This window comes from Triticum aestivum, chromosome 1B (assembly GCF_018294505.1).
Source record: "Triticum aestivum cultivar Chinese Spring chromosome 1B, IWGSC CS RefSeq v2.1, whole genome shotgun sequence".
Taxonomy (NCBI): domain Eukaryota; kingdom Viridiplantae; phylum Streptophyta; class Magnoliopsida; order Poales; family Poaceae; genus Triticum; species Triticum aestivum.
The window spans coordinates 650,634,452-650,656,506 of NC_057795.1; the positions used below are offsets into that span (position 1 = coordinate 650,634,452).

Consider the following 22,055-nt stretch of genomic DNA (forward strand, 5'->3'; position numbering starts at 1 on the left):
ACTTTGATCCTACGACCGAGGTCATCCAGGAGGCAGATCCGATGGTCGAGAACTCATAAAAAAACACCCGACAGCCAGGAATTTCTAAACTCCGAGGAGCCAAGGATTCTCCCATGAGTCTTGTGTGCGGCTTGCCACACCCCACCTGTGTCATCAATATCCAACCTACTAAGATATGGTTTATATTCCGAAGGTTCAGAAAAAACTAAAAAGATCCAGAGCGCCAAAGCCCATTGCATGCAAGTGTTGCCCAAAGGATGAAGGTTCAGTATGATATATTGAAAGAAAGCCATAATTGATAATTCATCTCACTATTATCTCCGGATGATGAGTCACTGAAATAAGAACATCCATCATAGCTACACATTATTCTGTCCTCATCCAGAATTGTATTCATTGGAATTTTATGACAAACTAAATATTTTCATCAAAAGAAACTGTATAAAATTCCAAACGATGGTCTTGAAAACTGCATATAATTCAAGGTGCATCCTTATTCTGATAAGGATGAAAAATAAGTATACACTGAAACTCTTGTAAAATACAGATGACCAAAATTAAAAGATATCATAGATACACGTAATTCAGTCCTCACGACACAGATTGTGTTCAAAAAGAATCTCTTTGATCTTGCAGCAAAATAGAATTTCATACCAGTATAAAACAAGGGAGGAAGAGAGACTAAAGTAACAAACCTAAATATAGCAATATATTTTCATAGCAGTAACAACCCAAGCAATTAAAATTTCACACTACAATAAGAAATCATAAGCAAAAAGAATTTTACAACAGAATAGGAGATTACATATAGGCAAGAGTGCAATAAGCAGGGGGCAAGGGAAAAGCACACATACCTATCTGGCAGTGTGGTGTGGGGTGGCAGGGAGGGCGACGACGGCAGCGGCGGTGGTGGCAACCAAGGAGGCCCCCGTTGGTGTTGTTGTCGGCGATGTTCTTCTTTTGGTCTATCTCGATGGCATGCTCCACACTGCAAAGTAGTTGCGCGAGTAGTGGCCTGCACAACCCTCTCGGTGATGGCAAGGAGAGAGCCGGTGAGGGACACAACAGCGTCCTGCAAACCAAGATAATGGGAGGACCAGTTAGAGGGACATCCCAAAATGAGGTAGCATTTGACAACACAAACTTTTGAAGCCCTTCAACTACACCAAATGGAATCAAATGATGATGCTAAGCACCATACCATGATCGGGAACATGGTTCTGGTGTTGATGCACATTGTAGCAGAAGTCACCACTGCATAGGTCTAGACCAAAAAAAGCTCTTGCTTGGCCACTCGGAAACGTCACCACCCAACCAGGCTGCTCCTGAAGAAAGAAACCCAAATCATAGCTACATCAGTCGATATCACACAATGAGATAGTTTTAAGAGTACTCTAATTTTAATAGAAGTAGTGTTCAGATAGACATATTCAGCAACTCTTAATTTTAATAGAAATAGTGCCCATATCTAAGTTTGGATTGTTCAACGGGCACTCTTAATGTATGTTTTATCATGGTCCAAATGAAACATCGATATAAACCATATAACCAAAACCATTTCGTTTTCTAAAAGTTATAAAGAGAAGGAAATGGCTACCCTGTTACAATCCATCATCTCATCATGGAACAAAGAATAAAACAAATTAGATGCCTACACCGGATAGTATGCACGTTGGCTATACCAAATCATTAGAGACTAATTTTTTTGAAAGGATGAATAAGAAAAACAGTACACCAGTGTGAAAAACAGAACACATGTGTAGTTGGAGAAAATCTAGCGTTACATAATAATTGAGTACTCCCTCTATAAACTAATATAAGAACTTTTATAACACTAAAGTAGTCATCTAAATGATCTTATATTAGTTTAGAGAGGAAGTAGTTGCTAAGAAGTTTCAGGTTTATTAATCACACAGCTAAGCCTGCCTTCATAAATTGTCCTCCACCAAAATACTCTTGCTTTAGGAGATTAAAAAGGATAGATGTCAATTAGTGGTGATCCTGCCTGGACTGCATGATACACCACCTCATTATTATGGTGCTAAGCTGATTTCCATGCAATGGTCTCAGTTCTTATAATCCTCTAATCTTCAAGTAAAAAATAATGCATACATAGTACTGATGTGAGCAAATGTCTCCATGCCAGCTCCCTCCATGGGGATAATCTTGCACATGAGGTCACCTCAAGCAATGTATTGCCACCAGCATAACTGAAGCACTTGTTCATGGCTTTAGTTATGAGATATGCCGTTAGCTGAGATAGAAATCACAAATAGGTCAGCTCACAATCTAAAGAATATAATCTTATCCAAGAAAATAGTCATCAGCATCAAAGCTTTATTTAGTTCTTTACTAAGAAAGCAAACTTACAAATTACAGCCCAAACAGATAAATAAATGGTTCAGAATAAGCAGAGGTCAAGGTACTTACAGTGAGTGGAGCACAACGAGCTAGACGTCGTTCCAGCGAGATTGATAGGGTCGGCAATTTTGATTTGCAAGTTTCGGCCGAGGGGCTTTATGGCACAGAAGAAGGGCGAGCACTCTGTGGCAGCAAGCTGCGTCAGTTCTCCAACCTGGCAAATCACGACTGCTACTCTGTTCTGCTGTTCGTGTTGGATGACGAAGGGGTGAAGACTCGGACGTGGTGGGCATGGACTGCAGCACAAATTCGACAGCCAACATCGACGGGACCACATCTCTGAAGTAAAAAAAATTCACAAGGTCAGGTTGTAACTCGACAGAAGTGAACATAAGAGCAAACAAAACATGTAGACATTAAAATTGATTAATTTGTATTCTGTCTTGTATCACTTTGGCCATCACTTTAAAACGATTTCCCTTCGACCATAGTAGTACTTGACTTCAAAGAACTAACACTAATACAATCGGATCTATGTAGTTTGGATGAACACCAACACATTTAATTATTCGTTTAACATCTAATTGAGATAAATTTAATTTAGACCTAGAGATCAAATAAGATTAATTAGAGCGCCAAGTGAGCACAACACCAGCAATCCTCCTCCAAAACCATGACCCAAATGGTAAGAATTTTATTGCTTTTTCCTCCTCATTCTGGCAATCATTCATATTTCTTTCAGAATTAATGATCACAGGGGATTCTTTCAGAATTATTCAGATTTCTTTCATAATTAATGACCCCAGGAGATCACAGAAGAAAAACATATGTACATCATTTATGTAATATACATGAAAGGCAAAAGTTCAGAATGATACAGTTGTATCTTATTTACCTTGTAAGAAAATGGAGTATCAGCTCAAATAATACCCTGAAACCATTGCCATGTCAGGAATGGCAGTCCAGTAAGAATTAGAGCATTCTGTATAGAAAGCTTTGAACATTGAATTGGGCCAGAAATAGCAAACTAACCAATATGCCCACGCAATGCCGCTCCGACCACGGCCTCTCCTGCCCCACATCCATGTTATGCTCCCTTCCCCATTGTTTCTCTCCTTCCCCCGACTTTAGCGAGCCCGCCGAGATTGCCACGCTCGTCATCTTGTGAATCAGTTTGATCCAAGAATCAAGATCACACCATTAAAAAAAGGAGATGCTCTCCATTTTAGTGCACACAAGCGTAGAGCTTCAAATATCTCACCTTCATGAACCATAAAAACATTACTTGACTGAGTACAAAACAGAAGAGCATAACATCTGCAGTTAATCAAGAGAGTGGGGCTACTAATAAGCATGGATTTTCATGTACCAAATGAAGATTCTAGATTTATTAACTTAACAAATTACCAGTCCTAAAGGTCGATGCAGGTGCATGGAAACACATTCCTTACAACAATTGTCCTGATGCAGAAAAACTCACAGGTATCAGTCACAGTACATGAAGACAGAAGCAATAAAAAATAGCAGTATAAAAGGAATCTTGAAAATCCATTATAAAGGAAGAAAATTTGGTCATGAATGCACTGGTTGCAGCTTTCGTGCTAATTGTCCGTTGTTGTGACAAATAAAGATAATGGCATATTCAAAATGAGAGCTAAAATTATTACTGATTTAGTTCTAATTCCATATAGTAATTAAAATGATGCGGACTACTTGGCATTTTAGGAACTGGCCACTGGAAATAAACCCATAGGGTCTCGGGTATTGGTTGTCGGACATTATTTCTACATATGACTTTTCAGCAAAACCAAGATATCATCAACCATTACTCCACTAAACAGATAGGTTAGTCACCTTTAGGACAGATTGTGGTTGCTTATGTGTGTCAACAAATTACAATTTCATATGCAGGAGTGGGTCAATTCAAGCCGTTAGCAAGCAGTCACATGGCTGATTAAAAAAATATAGTTATGTCTAACAGAATTTTTATGGACCAACTATACTCAATCCACCAGTCCAGGCTATGGTATATCTATCCAGCCTAAATACTCACATATATCAGCCATGAGTGGAAGTAGTTGACAACAAACTATGATCCTAGAAAGTACGACTAAAAGTTTGTCTATCAATGTAAAAACAAAAACACATTTGTAGATCAGCAAACAGAGGAGATGCCAACAGTGAAGTAAAACTTCATCAAGAATCATATTTTCAGGGGAGAACAAATAGTGCAGACCTTGCAGTATAACTGTAAAAAGTATTGCTAGGATGGCTGAAGACAGTAAAAGCCTGAAACTTGCCAATTGTAAACAAACACGAAAGCAAGACACATCACAACAGAAGTAGTAGTACAACTCCCAGATCTCTGGAACAATTTTCGCTTTGTTATATTTTTGCTCCGGAAATATAGTCAAACCCTCACTTCTAGCAGCGCATATAAGCATATCACTGAGATAGCGAGGGAAATGGCGGGCAAAGGAGGGAGCTCAGCGAGAGGAGGAAAATGGGGAACTCACCTTGGCCTTGGGACCGCTGGTTGCTGCCATGGAAGAGCTATGAACCATGGAGCAGTCACGTACGCGTCTTTGATTGTTTGTTGCTATAATATACCAACAATTAGTACCCAAAATAGATATTCTAGATGGAGACTCTGCAAGTGCACTTACCTTGTCCAAGTCCAATGCTTTATGGCTCAGAATTCCGATAGTAGACCAAGTTCCATCAACCTCCATAATAACCAAATCACCGAATCCACTATCTATCTTATGGTTGTTTTCCAATATTTTTGGCTCCTTGTTCTCACACATTATTTGTTACAGTCATCTACTCCCTCCGTTCCTAAATATTTGTCTTTCTAGAGGTTTCAACAAGTGACTACATACGGAGCAAAATGAATGAATCTACGCTCTAAAATGTGTCTATATACATCTGTATGTGGTAGTCCATTTGAAATTCCCAAAAGACAAATATTTAGGAACGGAGGGAGTATGTTTTTAACAGCCACTACCTGCAAAATAAAACGGTCACATTAGTTGCCCTATCAGTTAATATTGAGACAGATTTACATGCATACTCACCTCATGCATTTCCAAAGTTGTGCAGTTATCCACTCCTTGACCGCTAATTAGAAACTGGAATCTGGTGACAGATGAGACAACCAAATTAATCTAGCATTTAAGAATGGCGCTTTGATTCACAGAACTGCAACCACAATAGGCATAAATCTCCACTCTCTTCATCCAATGATCAATCCAGCTACCATGCCTAGCTATGCTGATGGTGATCAAATTCAGAACCCTCATCATCTCCTAGAAGCAGAAAAAAAAAAATCAAACAGACGCTATATGCACGGAAGTTTTGGCAAGATAAAAGTTTCAGGCCTAAATATGCTTCCCTCAAACTTTGTTATTTCTGAAAATCTGCATTTTACATTGAATAAATATTACAGTACACGACTTATCACAGGCAGAGAGGAGTGCAGATGAGGGGACGGGGCTGAGCTAACCTCTCGGCATAGTGGAACAGGCAGAGGTAGAGGTAGACAGGACGAGCGTCTTCAGCTCAAGCGACTGCACCACCGCGTTCTTGACCGCCTGCACAGCAAGCACACACGCGCGCAATTCATTCGCCGGAATCCGGGTGAGAAGACACAAGAAGAGAGGAGGGGGACGGACCTGCGCGATGAGGGCGAGGAGGTGTATGAGCACGTCGAAGTTGTCGTCGTCGGAGTGGGAGGCGAGGAGCACCGAGACGGCAGCGTCGCCGTAGAGGTGTGCGTTCGTGGCTCCGTGCCCATCCGCACACCAGCCGTGATGCAATCCACTTGACCTTGACGGATTTGATGTGAAGGAGACGGGGACGGCCAGGATCCCTTCGTTGCCGCCGGCGTCAGCGGCGAGTGTGTCGATGGTGAGGCTGCCGCTCGCCACCTTCCGGTCGCCTTCCGGTGCGTGCGGGATGTGATTCCACTACTGCTGTGGAGGCAGCCGTCGGGCTGCTCCTCCTGCCAGAGGAGCAGCCGCGGGAGATGCGGACAGGAGGGCGGGCCGTGGCGATGGAGATGGCGGAGCGCTCGCCGCCGCCGTGCTCGTCGCTCGTCGCCGTCGCCCAAGGCCTGCTATTGTGCCACCTTGGCCTGCCGCTGCTGCTCCCCGCCGCCGCCACCGTCGTGCTTCGCATCCTCCCTCCGCTGCTGCTCGTCGTCGTTGGAAGGGGGGCTCTACTGCGGGGATCTGGCTGCCGACGGCGCGGTTCGAGGCGGTGGGTGGCGGCAGCGGCGATGTGGGTGGGAGGAGGGGAGGCGCGTGGGAGGGGAGGGGAGAGGAGGCGCGCGCGAGGGGAGCCGACTAGGGTTTTTTCCCACGGGAGCCGCCCCTTTTATACCACCCCTCAGCGAAATGACCAAAATGCCCCGGTGGGGGCACGATAATTACGCGTGGTGGCATGAACGACGATAACTATTCATTCCATCAGTAACTTTTTTTGATCCGACGACGAGGTCGCTCCAGGGGTCGATCCGACGGCCCAGATCGGATCAAGGCACTAGATCCGACGGCCAGGAACCCCAAGCGGCTGAGGAGCCGGGAGGTTCACTGGCATTCTTATTACTCGATATTTCTCAGATCCACTTCGTTCGATTCTGGGAGATCTAGCTACTTGATAGTTAAGGCTAAGAGCATCTCCAGCCGCGCCCCCAGCACCCCCCCTCCAAGGCGATTTTTTTGCGCCGACGCCTAAAAAACGGCTCAGTCACGCCCCCCGGAGCCCATTTTTTGCCGGCTTGGACCGAAATTAGCGCCGGCGGACTCAGGCCGAACCCGGCACGCTGGGGGGCGCCCCGGGGCAAGCGGTTTTTTGCGTGAAAGAGCTGCGGGCCTGCCGAGTCAGCGACGAGCGCCTCGTCGTCATTGAAACGCCTCGGTTTCCCGCGTGGAATCAATGGCAAGGCTGCCGCCGGTCAGCCTTGCCATTGATTCCTCACGGGCGGCGCGTCACGGGCGGCACGGCGATGCCTCCCCTCCCGCCACGCGTACACACGGCGTGGTTATATAAGCCGGTGGCCTCCCTCGCCTCTGGCCACACCAGCCCACACCCGCCCATCGACTGCCGTCGAGCTCTCCCTCGCTCGGCCGTGCGCAGCCGCTCGCCGACGTTTCTTCCCTTCCCTCTTCCTCTCTCCCGAGCCCGATGGCCGTGCGATTCCCTGGCGACGCGGCGACGGCCAACAGCTTCGGCCGCCGCTCGCTCCACGAGTGGGAGGCCTGGCTACTCTTCAAGGCGAATATCCCGACGCCACCAGACATGCGCACCGGGCCGACGGGGTGGAGGCTCAGCAACGGGGGTGTGCCCATTCCCCCGGTGCCCGACGTCGAGGCGCGCCCCGCCTTCTTTGCCGCCGAGGTCAACCGTGTGCGAGCTTCCCTGACGGAGGAGCAGCTCGCCCTCCCCCAGTACACCGCCGACAACCACGCGTCATGGCGGCGTACTTCCAGCACCATCGTGGGCGGTGTCCACCAACGGGGCGCCGGTGGTGGGCGGCGTCAAGAACGGCGAGGGGCGCCGTGTATGGTGGGGCGCCCTGGGACGCATGCTCCACGACGTGCTGGAGCACCTCGAGGGCGGCAACAACCCGCCGCTGGCATACCCTGCCACGGCAGGCGCCCCGGTCCACCGCCGGAGCGCCGGGCAATGGATACCCAGGAGGTTCGGTTCCTCCTCAACTTCCTCCTCCCACTCCTCCTCCCGCTCCTTTTCCCATTCCTCCGGCTCACCGGCGGTGTTCAGCGTCAAGGCCGAGCCTGCAGCGGAGACGCCGCTCGGCCAAGGCACTCGCAGTGCCGACATCGTCATAAATGAGGGTGGCCGGCGTGCCTCCTCCTCGGCTCCTCTGTGCTTCGTCAAACCAAAAACAGAGCGGGGGCTCGCCGTCGTGAAAACGGAGCCGGGGCTCCCCTCCGCAAAGACGGAGCACGGCGCCGGGGAGCTCGACGAGGCGGCGGCCCTGAAATGGGCGCGCGATGACTGGGTGCACATGGAGATGGAGCGCCAGCGCCACGCCCTAGAGCACTTCGAAAATCGGCGCCGGGGCCGCGACGAAGGAGGCGTCGCCGTGACAACCACGGCGCGCCGCCACCGCCACCGGTCCGCTAAGGCGACGCCGGGCAGGGGTCCAGCAGGGGCGGCCGCGTCAAGGAGGAGAAGGCCGCCGACGACGACGGCGAGGATGGCGGCGGCGGCGGCGACTTCACCGTGCTCAGCGACTTCTTCGGCCCGTAGTTGTAGTTCCGGCCTTTTTTTAATAAATTTGCTATGTAAAATGTTGAATATGTCTAATATATGCCAAGTTAGCCGAATTTTAGCCGAACTTTGTCGAATACTATTTTTTTACATAAACGGCGTTTGGGGGCGGTCCTGGGGTCGGCGGCTGGGAACCCACTCGCCCCCAGGCCGATTTTTTGCGCCGGGGCGCCCCATGCGACGATTTTACGCGCCACCTGGGGGGCCAACGGCTGGAGATGCTCTAACGCTTGATATCAGAGGCGGGTTCTAGCGACCATGTCTGGCAAAGTGACCCTCAGCTCAATGGCCTTGGGTAAAACAACCTCGAGCAATGCAACCCCAAGTCCACTAGCTCTAAGCACAGCGAACATAGCAGCCCTGCGCTCACCAACCATGGATACCCCAAGCGAGGTGTTGCCAGTGTAGTTTGCAACTCCACCGACAACACAGTCAGACTAGCTCGACGTCAATGATAGTATCGGTGCCCTACACCGTTACCATCATATCGATGACCTTCTCACTGAGCTGCCATAATTGGTGGAGAATCTCGATGACGATGAGGTGCCGCATCTGATGGCCGGCGAGGAGCTGACCACGTTCGTCGAAGTAGAATGTGAAAACTACTGGCGTTGCTCGATGCTGGATGATCTGTCGTCGATCGACGACAATGCTACCTGGACACTCACCATGCTGCTTGAAGGGCATCGAGCTATTGGGCTCAAGTGAGTGTTCAAGGTAAAGAAGGACGAGCATGGCGTCATCATCAAGAACAAGACCCGACTCGTCGCAAAAGGGTTTGTGCAATGCACAGGGATGGACTTTGAGGAAGTCTTTGCACTTGTGGCAAGGCTTGAGTTCATTCGAATAACCCTTGCCCTCGCGGAACATCAAGGCTGGGAGGTCCATCACTTGGACGTCAAGTCGGTGTTCCTTAGCGATGACCTCGAGGAGGAATTCTATGTCTCCCAGCCACCTAGCTTCATCGTCGTAGGATGCGAGCAGGGCGTGTACAAGCTACACAAGGCTATGTAAGGTCTCCAGCAAGCACCAATGGCGTGGAACGCCAAGCTGGACGTAAGCTTGGCCTCACTCAGCTTAACTCATAGCGCCTCCCGAGCACGGTGTGTATGCACACGGGACCGGTGACACACCGCTCATCGTCAGCATCTTATTCATCGATGGCCTCGTCATCGCTGGTACCAAGCACATCAAGGTACTCCACTTCAAGGAGGATATGAAGCACCACTTCAACTTGAGCGACCTCGGTCTGCTCCGGTACTATCTTGGACTGGAGGTGAAGCAGGAGCATAGTTGCACGATGGTCACGCAAGCTGCCTACACCACCAAGATGCTTCGATAGAGCAGGAATGAAGGATAGGCATGCCGTGCAAGCCCCGATGGAGGCACGACTCAAGCTCAGCAAGGAGAGCCCCGAGAAGCCGGTGGACGTGACATTCTACCGCAGCATTATCAAGAGCCTCAAGTATCTCGTGCATACCTGGTCTGACATCTTGTCCGTTGTCATGTACCTAAGCAAGTTTATGGAGGCTCCAGCAAGTGACCATCTCGCAGCCATCAAGCACATGCTCCGGTACATCGCGGACATGATCACGCAGGGATGGGTGTATCGCCATGACGGCGGCGAGAACCTGGTGGGCTACTGCAACAACGACAATGCAGGGAAACTGGACTCCAGGAAGAGTACCTCTGGCATGTTGTTTTTCCTCGGGAGTACGTAGCCCCATCAGCTGCCAATCAGTGAGGCATAAGGTTTTCGCAACTCCTTCGTGTGAGACGGAGTACATTGCGGCAACTATAGCGGCATGTCACGGAATATGGCTGGCTCGCCTCCTCGACGAGATGCTGAATTAAGACGCTGCTCATCCGCTCGTCTTTGTCGACAACAAATCTACAATTTCCCTCTACCAGAACCCAGTGCTTCACGACCACAGCAAGCACATCAATCTCCGTATCACTTCATACGTGAGTACATCAAGAAGGGCAGGATGGCCGTGGAGTTCATCAGGACTGGTGAGAAGAAGGAGGATATCCTGGCAAAGGCTACTGGTCGTGTCTTGTTCTTTTTAGAACATAGACGTCAGGGACGTCCGGCTTTAAATTAATAAAGCCCACAACATAGGCAGCGTGCATAACAAACAAACCAACATTCGGAACCACAAACTAGTCTCGCAGGGTCTAAGAGCACAGCACTTAAGAAAACGGCGGCGAAATATAGTGCATTACAAGGCACAACCGGCCTAGCAAACGAGCACGCAGGCTCGGAGGAAACTCGACCAAAAGGGGTTGCGCATCCCTATGAGGCAGCAGACGCGGGCGATGGAGCTCGAGACGCCGAGTAGACGGAACAAAGGCGTACAAGAGTTTGGCGATGAAGATCAGAGTCCTGTTGTCTTCCCAGCGGGGCCCATTGCTGCAAGAACACGATGCATTTGAAGATAACGTCAGCAGGGTGGGAGGGAAACACTCCCTCAATAGTAAACTTGTTACGAGTATGCCATAGAGCCCATAACATGGCCGCCGCACATGTCCACATGACCCAGCGAGAAGGGCCATGGACCAAGGACAGAGAGGACACCAACTCGGAGCGGGAGCGTGGATCCCAATCCACGCCCGCGGCCTCACGAACCGCGCTCCAGGCAAAATGCGCCAAAGAGCACTGGAAGAAAGCATGGTCCGCATCCTCCGGGACACCACACAAAGCACAAGGACCGAAGGCGGGACCATTGCGTTTAGCTATATTGATAGAGGTAGGAAGGCGATCTTGGCAAAGTTGCCAGAGGAAGACCTTGATCTTGAGCGGAATTTTAGCCTTCCAAAGCCCCGTGACAGCCAAAGGGACTTGACCGCGGGATAGCTCTCTATAGAGGGAATTGACAGTGAATTTGCCAGAGCCCGTGTCTTGTTCCAAGAGCTGCGTGACAAGGTCGGGACCGTCAACATCCAACCCGATCGACAGGGCTGAGGGGGACACTATGGACTTCACCCCTGTCTCCAAACACGTGGGCAGCAAATACTTAGATGGTAACTAACTTAGGAAGGAAGTAGACTGGTGCAAGGAACTTGACCGGAATTTGTTTTAGCTGTACATGCCAGAGTAGTTTCTAGTGTAGATAGGAAGATGTTGTGCATGTTCGTGGTAGTAGTCACGTAAGTACCATTCCCGGGTCCTATAAAAGGACATGTATCCATCTCCTGTGAAGACAGGCAATTTAGCTTAAAAACCACTGGTAGCACTACGTGAGCAACATCTCCGGTGCGTGTGTGTGCATTAGTGTACAACTCTGGTGTTCATCCGTCCTAGTAGGAATATTTCTCTGATCCACTTCGTTCGATCCCGGGAGAGCTAGCTAATTGATGGTTGAGGCTAACAAGAACAACTATGTGGATAATGTGGCCATGTAAAAGCGTCGCCGAAATAGGTAGGCAAGATAGGTACAACAGGCACAAAGTATTCGTCTATTAGCCAATTATGACCGTAGACTCTATTCCGGTGAAATGTCAAACAACCCATGTGCAATCTCGCTCGCTTCATCTTCGTTTTGGTTGACAGTATCTATTGAGCAACCATCAACACAATCGCATCATCTTTGACTGTCCATCACCTCACTCCTAGACTCGTCGCTCGAAAACGACGATGAATCGCCAATAAACTCCTTGGTCTCCAACTACCAAAATATATGTCATCTACACGATTCTACGAGGCACTAGACTGGTATACATTAACAAAATTTAAGAAAAAAATACCTTCAGGCAAGTCGGCGAACACCTTTAAGTTGGGTGCCGGAGATGTTGCATGTGACACGGGAGATGGAGTTGGCGACGACGAACGGTCGGCTCATGACGCCGCCCTCCTCAGCAATCCATTAAAGGGTGGATACAAGGTAGAGAGATGCTTGCATGGATATCTCATGGCGCGACCATGGTGGGAAGTAGAAACGGGGTGCGGCGAAGTATGGTAGGTACGGGAATGACTCGGTGGAGGTGAGTAGGGCCAAATCATGGTGGTTCGAGCAAAGGTGGCAGCAAACAGTGGTGGTGCGGAGAAGTGGGCGGCTGCGTAAGGAGGCGCACGTCCTGAAATGTCTGTGGCACTAATACTTTGGTCCATGAAGGAAGCGCTATACATCCCCTCCACTTATGGAGGCTCGCGAGCTCGATTTAAAATATTTTGGTGGATGAAGGGAGCGATATACTCCCCCCTCCAATTATGGAGGCTCGCGAGCTCCATTTAAAGCAGCCTTGTGAAAGAAAGACGATGAAGGGCGGAATAACGACATTGTCTCACTATAGAGAGACCGAATGTTCCCTCGCCTCAAGCGCTCCCTGAATGAACCAACCCAACGCAGAAGGAGCATTGGCTCGCTAGTGCTCGTATTTTACTTTTTCTGTTTGGTTACTTTTACTTATATTTTAAAATGCAAAAATATTTTACTTAAATATTTGAAAATGTTCACTGCACATTGGAAAAAGGTCAACACAGTGTGAATGTTTCGTTCGCGCAACTTTTAAAAATGTTGATAGCATTCAAAAAATGTTCGTGACTTTCAAAAGTTGTTCAAGCATTTCAAAAGTAATGTTCGTGACAATGTAAAAAATGTTCACGTAATTAAAAAAAGTTTCATGCCATTTGAAAAATGTACGTGACACTTCAAAAATTTCTTCATGCTTTCCAAAATATGTTCATGACATTTAGGAAAACATTTATGCAAAAAATATATGTGATGTTTAAAAAACTGTTAGTACCATTCAAAAAAAATGTTTGCAACATTGTAAAAAAATGTTCACGCATTTCTAAAAATATGTATGTGGCATTTTTAGAAAAAACCATACATTCTATAAAAATGTTTTGTATCATTCAAAAAAAGTTCAACATACATTTGAAAATATTTAACATTAATTCAAAAAATGTTCAAGCATGTATTTGTGAACAAATGTTGATCATTTACTTTAAAAATGTTCAATGTGTATCAAAAAATGTTACATGTATAAAAAATGTACTACATGCATTGAAAAAGTAAACATGTATTTGTAGAAAATAAAAATATAAAAACCAAAAAAAGGGTAAAGAAACACCAAAAAAAGAAAAACTGAAAACAAAGAAAAATAAAAATAAAAGAAAACCGATAAAAAGGCATCATAACCGAAAACCGCAAGAAAAACAGATGAAAACCAACACAGCAAGTAAAGAAAAAAAAAACTGGCTAAAATCTTCTACCCCAGGAACTCATATTAGGCTGGCCCATCTGTGCTACCATAGCTCCTGCAGGATGACGATTCTGCTAGACCGGTTTTTTCATCCAAAATCACCATACTTTTCTTTCTTATTTTGTTGTTTTCGTCCAAAATCATCATACCTTTTTCTTTTTTTTCCAAAATCATTATACAGACGGTTATTCTGGCTATGAGACTGATATATACTACAACTATGTTAGAGTTGCTCTGACATGCTGCTTGCAGAGCTTTCAGGTTTCTTGTAATTATTATTTCTGTCTTGTATAGAGCTTTTAGGCTTCTTGTAATTATCATTTTCTCTCTTGTATAAAAAAATATTGTATATCATTGATGTACTCTAAAATAAACACAAGCGTTCAGCACGGACATTTAGCTCCAGAACCAAAAAAGCATGGCAGAATGTGTGATTACAATGTCATCGCATTTTGAATCCTACAAGACTGAAAAGATATTCGATTATTCGTAGGACAAATACAGAAATTCTTTCTGCATATGGCTCTTAGGCTCGTGCAGACGGCATGTATTTGTAGAAAATAAAAAGGTAAAAACCAAAGAAAATCAGTAAAGAAACACGAAAGAAAGAAAAACTGAAAACAAATAAAAATAAAAATAAAATAAAGAAAACCGACAAAAAGGCATCATAACCAAAAACCGCAAGAAAAACAGATGAAAACCAACACAACAAGGAAAGAAAAAAACGCGGCTAAAATCTGCCCTATCTAAATTCGCACACATGGTATAAACCAAGTATTTTTCAATTAGTTCCACATGTTATGTGCTGAAAAGATTATAATAGCTTTAAAAAAAGATTAAGACATGTATTAGAAAATTTACAAATATCATCATGACAAGCAAAGTACAATAATAAATAATCATGACATACCGTTGTTAGCTTCCTTTGTTTGAGTTTCACCTTCACATCAACTCCATTATCAATTATTCCATGCAACACAACCTCAATCTTTCCTTCAGTTTTGTCGCCTTTTCTAGGTGTATAAATTGCATAGTGAATATCATCCTCTATCGCACGCCTCGCAAGTAACGTCCCAACCGCCACACATGCCTTAATACCCTTCCTTGAACCCAGATCAAACTTCATGTCCTTTGATATGGAGTGAGCCACGGACACAACCCTGCTGGTCATTCGGTGAACGAAGCAAGCACGCACCCACCCCTTCGGGACATGTATGTCTAGGCAGAAAGGGTGGTGGTAAGGATCAACCATCTGGTTAAAGGTTGGCACTCGGTCCCTCTTCAACTCAACAATGTCATCCTTATGAACTGCAGGCTTTGCTTTCAGCTTTGGAACCTTCAAACGGGCTGCATTGTCAGGTTTCACCTTGCAATCAGATGGATTCTTGGCATTGGGTTTATCTCTCTTCCATCTGCGGTGCAAGGGCAAGTTATATTCCTCAAACTCCTTGGACCCTCCGTCCAGCTTGTAGAACAGCTTCTTGCGGTTCCTCGTGTCATCTGTCTCATCATCCAAGCCGTGCACTTATTCTTATCCATGTTCTTGGAAGTCAAGACACTCAACACCCGGCGTGGGGTCTAAGGAGAAGCCAATGGATGCGGGCCAGAGGTTGGAGTCAACAATATCAATTTGGAAGCCGACGCCAAGTGGGATGGAATCTGAGCAATGCAAGGTTTGGGGCAGATGAATTTGTGTAGAAGAGTGGTAGGACGGCATGACCGAGGCTATGTATGGTAGAATAGAGAGCGAGCGGAAGATATGAAGGAGCACTAACAGCTGCGAGGTGGCTGAGACCACTTGAAAGATCGTGGATGTCTCCTAGAGGGGGGGGGGTGTGAATAGGCACTTTAAAATAATTACGGTTTAGACTTGAAAAATGTGGAATAAAACTAGTGCTTAATTTGTCAAGCACAAAACCTAAAACAACTAGGTTCATCTATGTGCACCAACAACTTATGCTAAGAAAGATAAACAACTAATTGATAGCCAGATATATAACATGAAACACTATGGCTATCACAAAGTAAAGTGCATAAGTAAAGGGTTCGGGTAAGAGATAACCGATCCATGTGTAGACGATGATGTATCTCAAAGTTCACACCTTTGCGGATGCTAATCTCCGTTTGGAGCAGTGTGGATGCACAATGCTCCCCAAAATGCCATTAAGGTCACCGTAATCTCCTCACGCCATCGCACAATGCATTATGACGTGATTCCACTAAGGGACCCTTGAGGGCGGTCACCGAATCCGTACAAGTGGCAACCCTTGGGGGGGGGGGGTAGTCACCGAACCCTTACACTTTAGTAACCCTTGGGGGCGGTCACCGAAACCCGTACAAATTGCTCGGGGCAGTCTCCACAACTTAATTGAAAACACCGACGTTTGTCCCGGAGCTTTCCACCACAATAATTGAGCTCCGCGACACCAACAACCATTTAGGGCGCCCAAGCACCCAAGAGGAACAAGCTCTAGGGTACCAACCATCCAAGAGTAATAAGCTACTCAACTTCACTTCCATGTATCACCATGGAGAACTCAAACATATGCACCAAATGCAATGACAAGGGAAAACGGAGTGCCCACCAATGGCAGAGACAACAGGGGACCAGCAAGGGCCAAGGCCCGGGCCAACATGCCAAAAAAAATTTAGAGCAGCGTTTTTTTCCAGAAGTTGTGTGTTATGCTGTTCTGGGCCTTGTGGCCCTCCCTAACGGATGAGCAACAAGAAAAGTGGCACAATGAATCATGTACAAGGGTTGACTTTTCCCTAGTGTCATTCTATCCCAAAAGCCACCCCGGCTCCCAGCCACACGTGATTCCTCTTCCCACCTTTCCCTTTCCTTGGTCCCCTGCGGTACAGCCTTTGCTCTGATCATCCATGGAGATAAACCACTAGCCCCCAAATCTCCTAAATCTTTCTATTTGCTCTCTCTTGTGGCTGCTGCAGTGCCGCCGGCTGGCTGGACGACTCATCTTTCTTCAAGACGCTGCAAGCACACAAGAAGAGGCATATATTCTTGATTTGAGATCCCTCTTTCTCTGCCTCACATATCTGAAATTTGTTCTATAATTTTTGTTTGCCTTTTCAATTCTCTAAATTGGATAGTCTTATAGTGGTTCGTGTTCAATTCTTCTAGGGTAATCGGTTGTCTCCATGGCCAAAAATAAAAGAAAGCTTGCAACACTGCATTCTTTTTTTGAGAAGAAAAGAAGAACTGATGTTCTAGAACAGATTAATTTGGTTGATGCCCCTGCCTTGGTAAATGAAGAAGAACAAGTAGATGAACAAGAACAAGTAGAAGAAACTCCAATATCAACAGCACCACCTCAGATTATGAGAGGAAGAGGCAATGATGATGCCGCTGTTTTGGTGGTAGAAAGAGAACCAAGTCCACGGTGCCAAAATTCAGATTATCCTCCTAACGATCAAGAAAAAGCTCGAATGGCATATATACAACATGGGGCATATCATTTTAAAATGGATGAGTATCCTCCCGATGAGTCGGTGACCCATCCACGCAAGTTTCAGTATCATTGGTTTAAGAGCTTCCCTTGGTTAGTATTCACCAGATAAAGATGTAGTCTACTATTTTCCATGCTTTTTATTTTGTAAGAAGCCACTCGGAAAGAAAGGGTCTGATGTGTTTATAGTGAAAGGATTCAAAAAATGGAAGAGAGTTAATGACGGATAGAGATGTGAATTCTTAACTCACATGGAAAAGGACAGTAAATCTGCTCACAATTATGCTGCAAAATGTTATGATAATCTGAAGAATAAGCCATGCCATGTGGAACAATTACTGGTGAAGCAAACAGAAGGGGATATCAAAAGGAATAGGTTGCGGCTTAGACTAACCATTGATTCAATACGGTGGTTAGCATTCCAAGCTTGCCCCTTCCGAGGACATGATGGAAGTCTTGATTCAAAGAACCAAGGTAATTTCCTTGAAATGGTGAAATTGATAGCTTCTTATGATGAGGAAATTGGTGCTGTAGTGTTGGGTAATGCTCCAGGCAATGCTAAGTACACATCGCCTACAATTCAAAAAGAACTTCTAGGTATCATTGCTTCTAACATGCAAAGTGAATTTCGAAAAGAAATAGGAGATGCTAAGTTTTGCTTGCTTGTTGATAAGTCAAGAGATGAATCCAAAAGAGAGCAAATGGCAATAGTGATTCGTTTTGTTGATAAACCTGGTTTCACTCGTGAACGTTTTCTTGATATTGTTCATGTTGTTGATACATCTTCGGCTACCCTAAAAGAAGAGATATATTATGTTTTGGTTCAACATCAGTTAGATGTGAACAATTTTCGCGGCCAAGGATACGATGGTGCTAGTAACATGTGTGGAGAGTGGAATGGACTACAAGCAAAGTTCATCGAGGAGTGTCCTTATGCATATTATATCCATTGTTTTGCTCATCAATTGCAGCTAGCTCCTGCTGCTACATCTAAAGAAGTAGCTGATGTTCACAACTTTTTTGATCATCTTGCCCTTGTTGTCAATACGGTTGTGTCTTCTAGTAAGAAAAACGATGAGTTGCAAGCAAATCAAGTTGCTGAAATGGAGCATCTGATTGAGCTCGGCGAGCTTGAAACTGGAAGTGGGGCTAATCAAGTCGGAACTTTACAACGGCCTTGTGACACTAGGTGGGGTTCACACCATGCTTCTGTTTGCAACCTTGTGAAATTGTACAAACCAACATTTTTGGTACTTAAAAGCATCGCAACTTCTAAAGGATCAGGTACTTCACCTTCCGCACGAGCAAAGGCTTCTGGTGTTGTTAAGTTGATGATGTCATTTGACTTCATATTTATTCTGCATGTCATGAAAGAACTTATGGGAATCACACACATGCTATGCAAAAAGTTGCAACAGAAGTCTTAAGATATTGTGAATGCCATGGATGATGTTAAGACTACCAAAATGTTGATCCAGGAGCTAAGACATAATGGTTGGAACAAGCTTAAAGTTGATGTGCTTTCATTTTGTGCAAAACATGGAGTTCAAACACTGCCTTTAAGTGATTTATATGTGGACTTCATCAATTCTCGTGTGGAGGACGAGACTACAGTTGAGCATCATTATCGCCGTGAAATTTTCATGGTTGTTGTTGATCAGCAACCATAAGAGCTGAATTGCATATTCAACAAACAAGTAACAGAGCTTCTCATCCTATGTGCTTCCTTGGACCCAAAGGATTCATTCCGTTCATTTAACATTGATAATATATATTCTTTGGCTTCAAAGATCTATCCTACTGATTTTAAAGAACAAGAAATGAATAATCTTAGATGTCAGTTACAACATTATGAGAATGTTGTACCCACAAGCCCAAATTTTCAGAATTTGACAACTATATCGGAACTTTGTCGACAACTTGCATCTAGTGGAAAATCAGATGAAATATTACTTAATTGATAGGTATCTAATGTTCTCTGCTGCTAGCCTGCTATATTGGTTTGATTTATTTATTGCTAAAATTACTATCTACTTCTTAATGAACAGACTCATTCGGCTTGTTCTTACTTTACCGGTTTCAACGGCAACGACAGAATGTGCATTTTCTGCCATGAAACTTGTGAAGACAAGGCTTCGGAATAAAATGGAAGATGGATTTCTAAGGGATTGCTTACTAATTTATATTGAAAAGGAGATTGCTGTTGGAATAGCAATAGATGCAATTATAGACGAGTTCGATGAACCAACACGTCGAGTGGCATTTAGTTGAAGGCCTAAAGCAACTTAGTTTCTCTATCTTTCTATTGTCTAGATTTTTCTTTTGTGTGATGTACAATTCAAAAATTGCATATCCGGTAGTTATCGGCGATGAATGGTGGTGTAATCAATGAAAAATATTTTGCTATTACATCTGTTTCGCTATTTTTTTTGGCAAAAAAATTGTACAAAAGTGTTGTCCCCTTCAGTCGGCCCATGTTATACATTTTTCCTGGCTTCGCCACTGGTGCCCAAGTCCTTCTCTCTCAAATCCCACCCAACAACTAATGCTATGGAGGAAAATGAGAGGAAGAATGAAGAAGAGAACACAAAGAACTCCAAGATCTAGATTCAAGGGGTTCCCCTCACATAGAGGAGAAAGTGATTGGTGGAAATGTAGATCTAGATCTCCTCTCTCTTTTTCCTCAAAAACTAGCAAGAATCTTTGGAGGGATTAAGATAAAGCAAGCTCGTAGATGGTCAAGAATGGGGGTAAAACACGAGCTCAAAGGATTATGTCCATTGGGGAAGAAGACCCCTTTTATAGGTGGGGACAAATCCAACCGTTCTGCTCTCAGCCCGCACACAAGCGGTATTACCGCTTGGGGCGGTAGTTCGAGGTGTATGATTGAGAGAACGCAAGTCCAGGTGTGGTAGTGCTGTCGGAACGGTACTACCGTCCTCACAAGCGGTACTATCGCCAGGACACAGAGAACCAGCGGTAGTAGAGGAAGGGTAGGACGGTAGTACAGCATAAAGCGGTACTACCGCACCCTACTACCGCTCTACTACCGTGGAGGCTGCAAGGGACTACAGAAGCAAAGAGATAAGCGGAAGTGTGACGATAGTTGCCAGCGAAAGTACCACGACAAGTGGTACTACCGTTGGTAGGTGCGGTGGTACCGTCTGAAACAGTACTACCGTGCCCAATTGCCGTCGAAGCGAAATGAGTCCAATAGTCCACAAACAAGCGGTACTGCCTGCGGCACTGGACTGCAGAAGTACCGATCAAGCGGCACTACCGCTACCTAGAGTGGTAGTACCGCTAGAGTGCAATAAAATAGCCTAGGCAAAACAGATGGATGCAAGAAAACCATAACTGCCATAACTTCTGCAAATGAGCTCTGAATACAACAAACTCAAGCTTGTTGGATAGATCATAGATGACAACAAATAATATCCAACAGCGACTGGTTATAGAGGTATGCCTATGATATAGAGGTGTGAAACCTCTATCAATGAAGAACCGACATAAACTCCAATATCGAAAACATCATAGAAGATGCATATGAACTCCGTTTTCGATGAACTCGAGCTTGTCATGAAGATGACCATAAGCTCTAAACCTCAAAAAGAGAAACACCAAACAAGAACCAAGAAAGCTGATGCAAGGATGCAATGGTTTGAGCTCTCTACGAACGATACGATCAAGCTACTCACTTGAGAGTCCCCCTTGATAGGACGACAATCGATCTTACAACCCGGTCTCCCAACTACCACCATGAGACCGACGGAATAGGAAACCTATCAAGGGCAAAAAATTTCCTGGCACATAGTCCACTTGAGCTAGATGATGACGATCTTGACTTCCTCAAGGTGGACCACCTTGATTGTGTTGGCTCGATGAAGACTAGTTGATTGCTCCCCCATACTCCACTATGGGTGAGCCACTCATCAACACATCTTCACAAGTCTATTGTCACCACAATGAACGACAAGCTTCAAGCATGACCTCTTCATGATGCTTCACTTAAACTTGCACACCGCAATCTTGATGACGATCACCACTTGATGTCATCCTCCATGGGATGCATGAGATCTTCCTCTTGACGCAAACTCATGGAAACATACCTAACCCTCACATAGAACTCTCATGTAGACCATGGATTAGTACACAAAAGCGTAATGGATAGTGCTTACCATACCATGGGATCACTTAATCCTTCTCGCTACATCTTGTAAGCTTTGTGTGTTGATCAACTTGATTCATTGTTTGACTTAGTTTTGATCAACCTTGTATCATGTCTTCTCTCTAACCAATCTTTAGATAATTCCTTGAATAGCACCTTGGTCATCACATAATCTCTTTGAAACCATCAAATGGACTTCAAGAATGCCTATGAAAAAACCCTTCAAATATAACTCAAGGCAACCATTAGTCCATAAAGATTGTCATCAATTATCAAAACCAAACATGGGGGCACAATTCTCTTCCACCACTGTTGTCGCGCTTGGAGAAGCATGTGTCGTACTGGCATTTGCGCAAGCACCCTACGGCTAAAATGCATCGATACAGATAAGTATTAGGCCAATACGCCTTTCGTATCACTGGGAGCTACATGCACATGCAATTTCAATACCTTCCTAGCATATGTATTGAAACATAAATTAATTTTAACTTCAAACCCAGAAAATGAAATCTTGTGTAACATTGCTAATGAGCTTGACTAGGTGAAAACCAAAAGTA

At 45.4% G+C, this 22,055-nt stretch overlaps 1 protein-coding gene and 1 long non-coding RNA gene across 5 annotated transcripts; both read right to left on the bottom strand.

Moving 5' to 3' along the window:
* Positions 1-548: 548 nt before the first annotated feature.
* LOC123145516 (uncharacterized) lies at positions 549-6,696 on the bottom strand. 4 transcript variants are annotated; one of them, XR_006472316.1, is made up of 13 exons: positions 6,036-6,696; positions 5,867-5,954; positions 5,439-5,669; positions 5,028-5,368; positions 4,878-4,960; positions 3,769-3,822; positions 3,623-3,678; positions 3,394-3,522; positions 3,257-3,292; positions 2,431-2,700; positions 2,113-2,254; positions 1,202-1,325; positions 549-1,072 (listed from the first exon to the last, which is right to left on the bottom strand). It is a non-coding gene; the product is annotated as an uncharacterized lncRNA (long non-coding RNA). The 4 variants fall into 4 exon arrangements; XR_006472315.1 differs by lacking the exon at positions 3,623-3,678 and having other exon boundaries at positions 3,394-3,622; positions 5,439-5,499; XR_006472317.1 differs by lacking the exon at positions 3,623-3,678.
* Positions 6,697-14,647: 7,951 nt separating this feature from the next.
* Positions 14,648-21,846, bottom strand: LOC123081613 (uncharacterized). The gene is given in 3 exon segments (XM_044504164.1): positions 14,648-14,671; positions 14,777-15,654; positions 21,783-21,846. Coding segments are annotated over 3 exon segments (966 nt in total).
* Between the last annotated feature and the right edge of the window lie 209 nt (positions 21,847-22,055).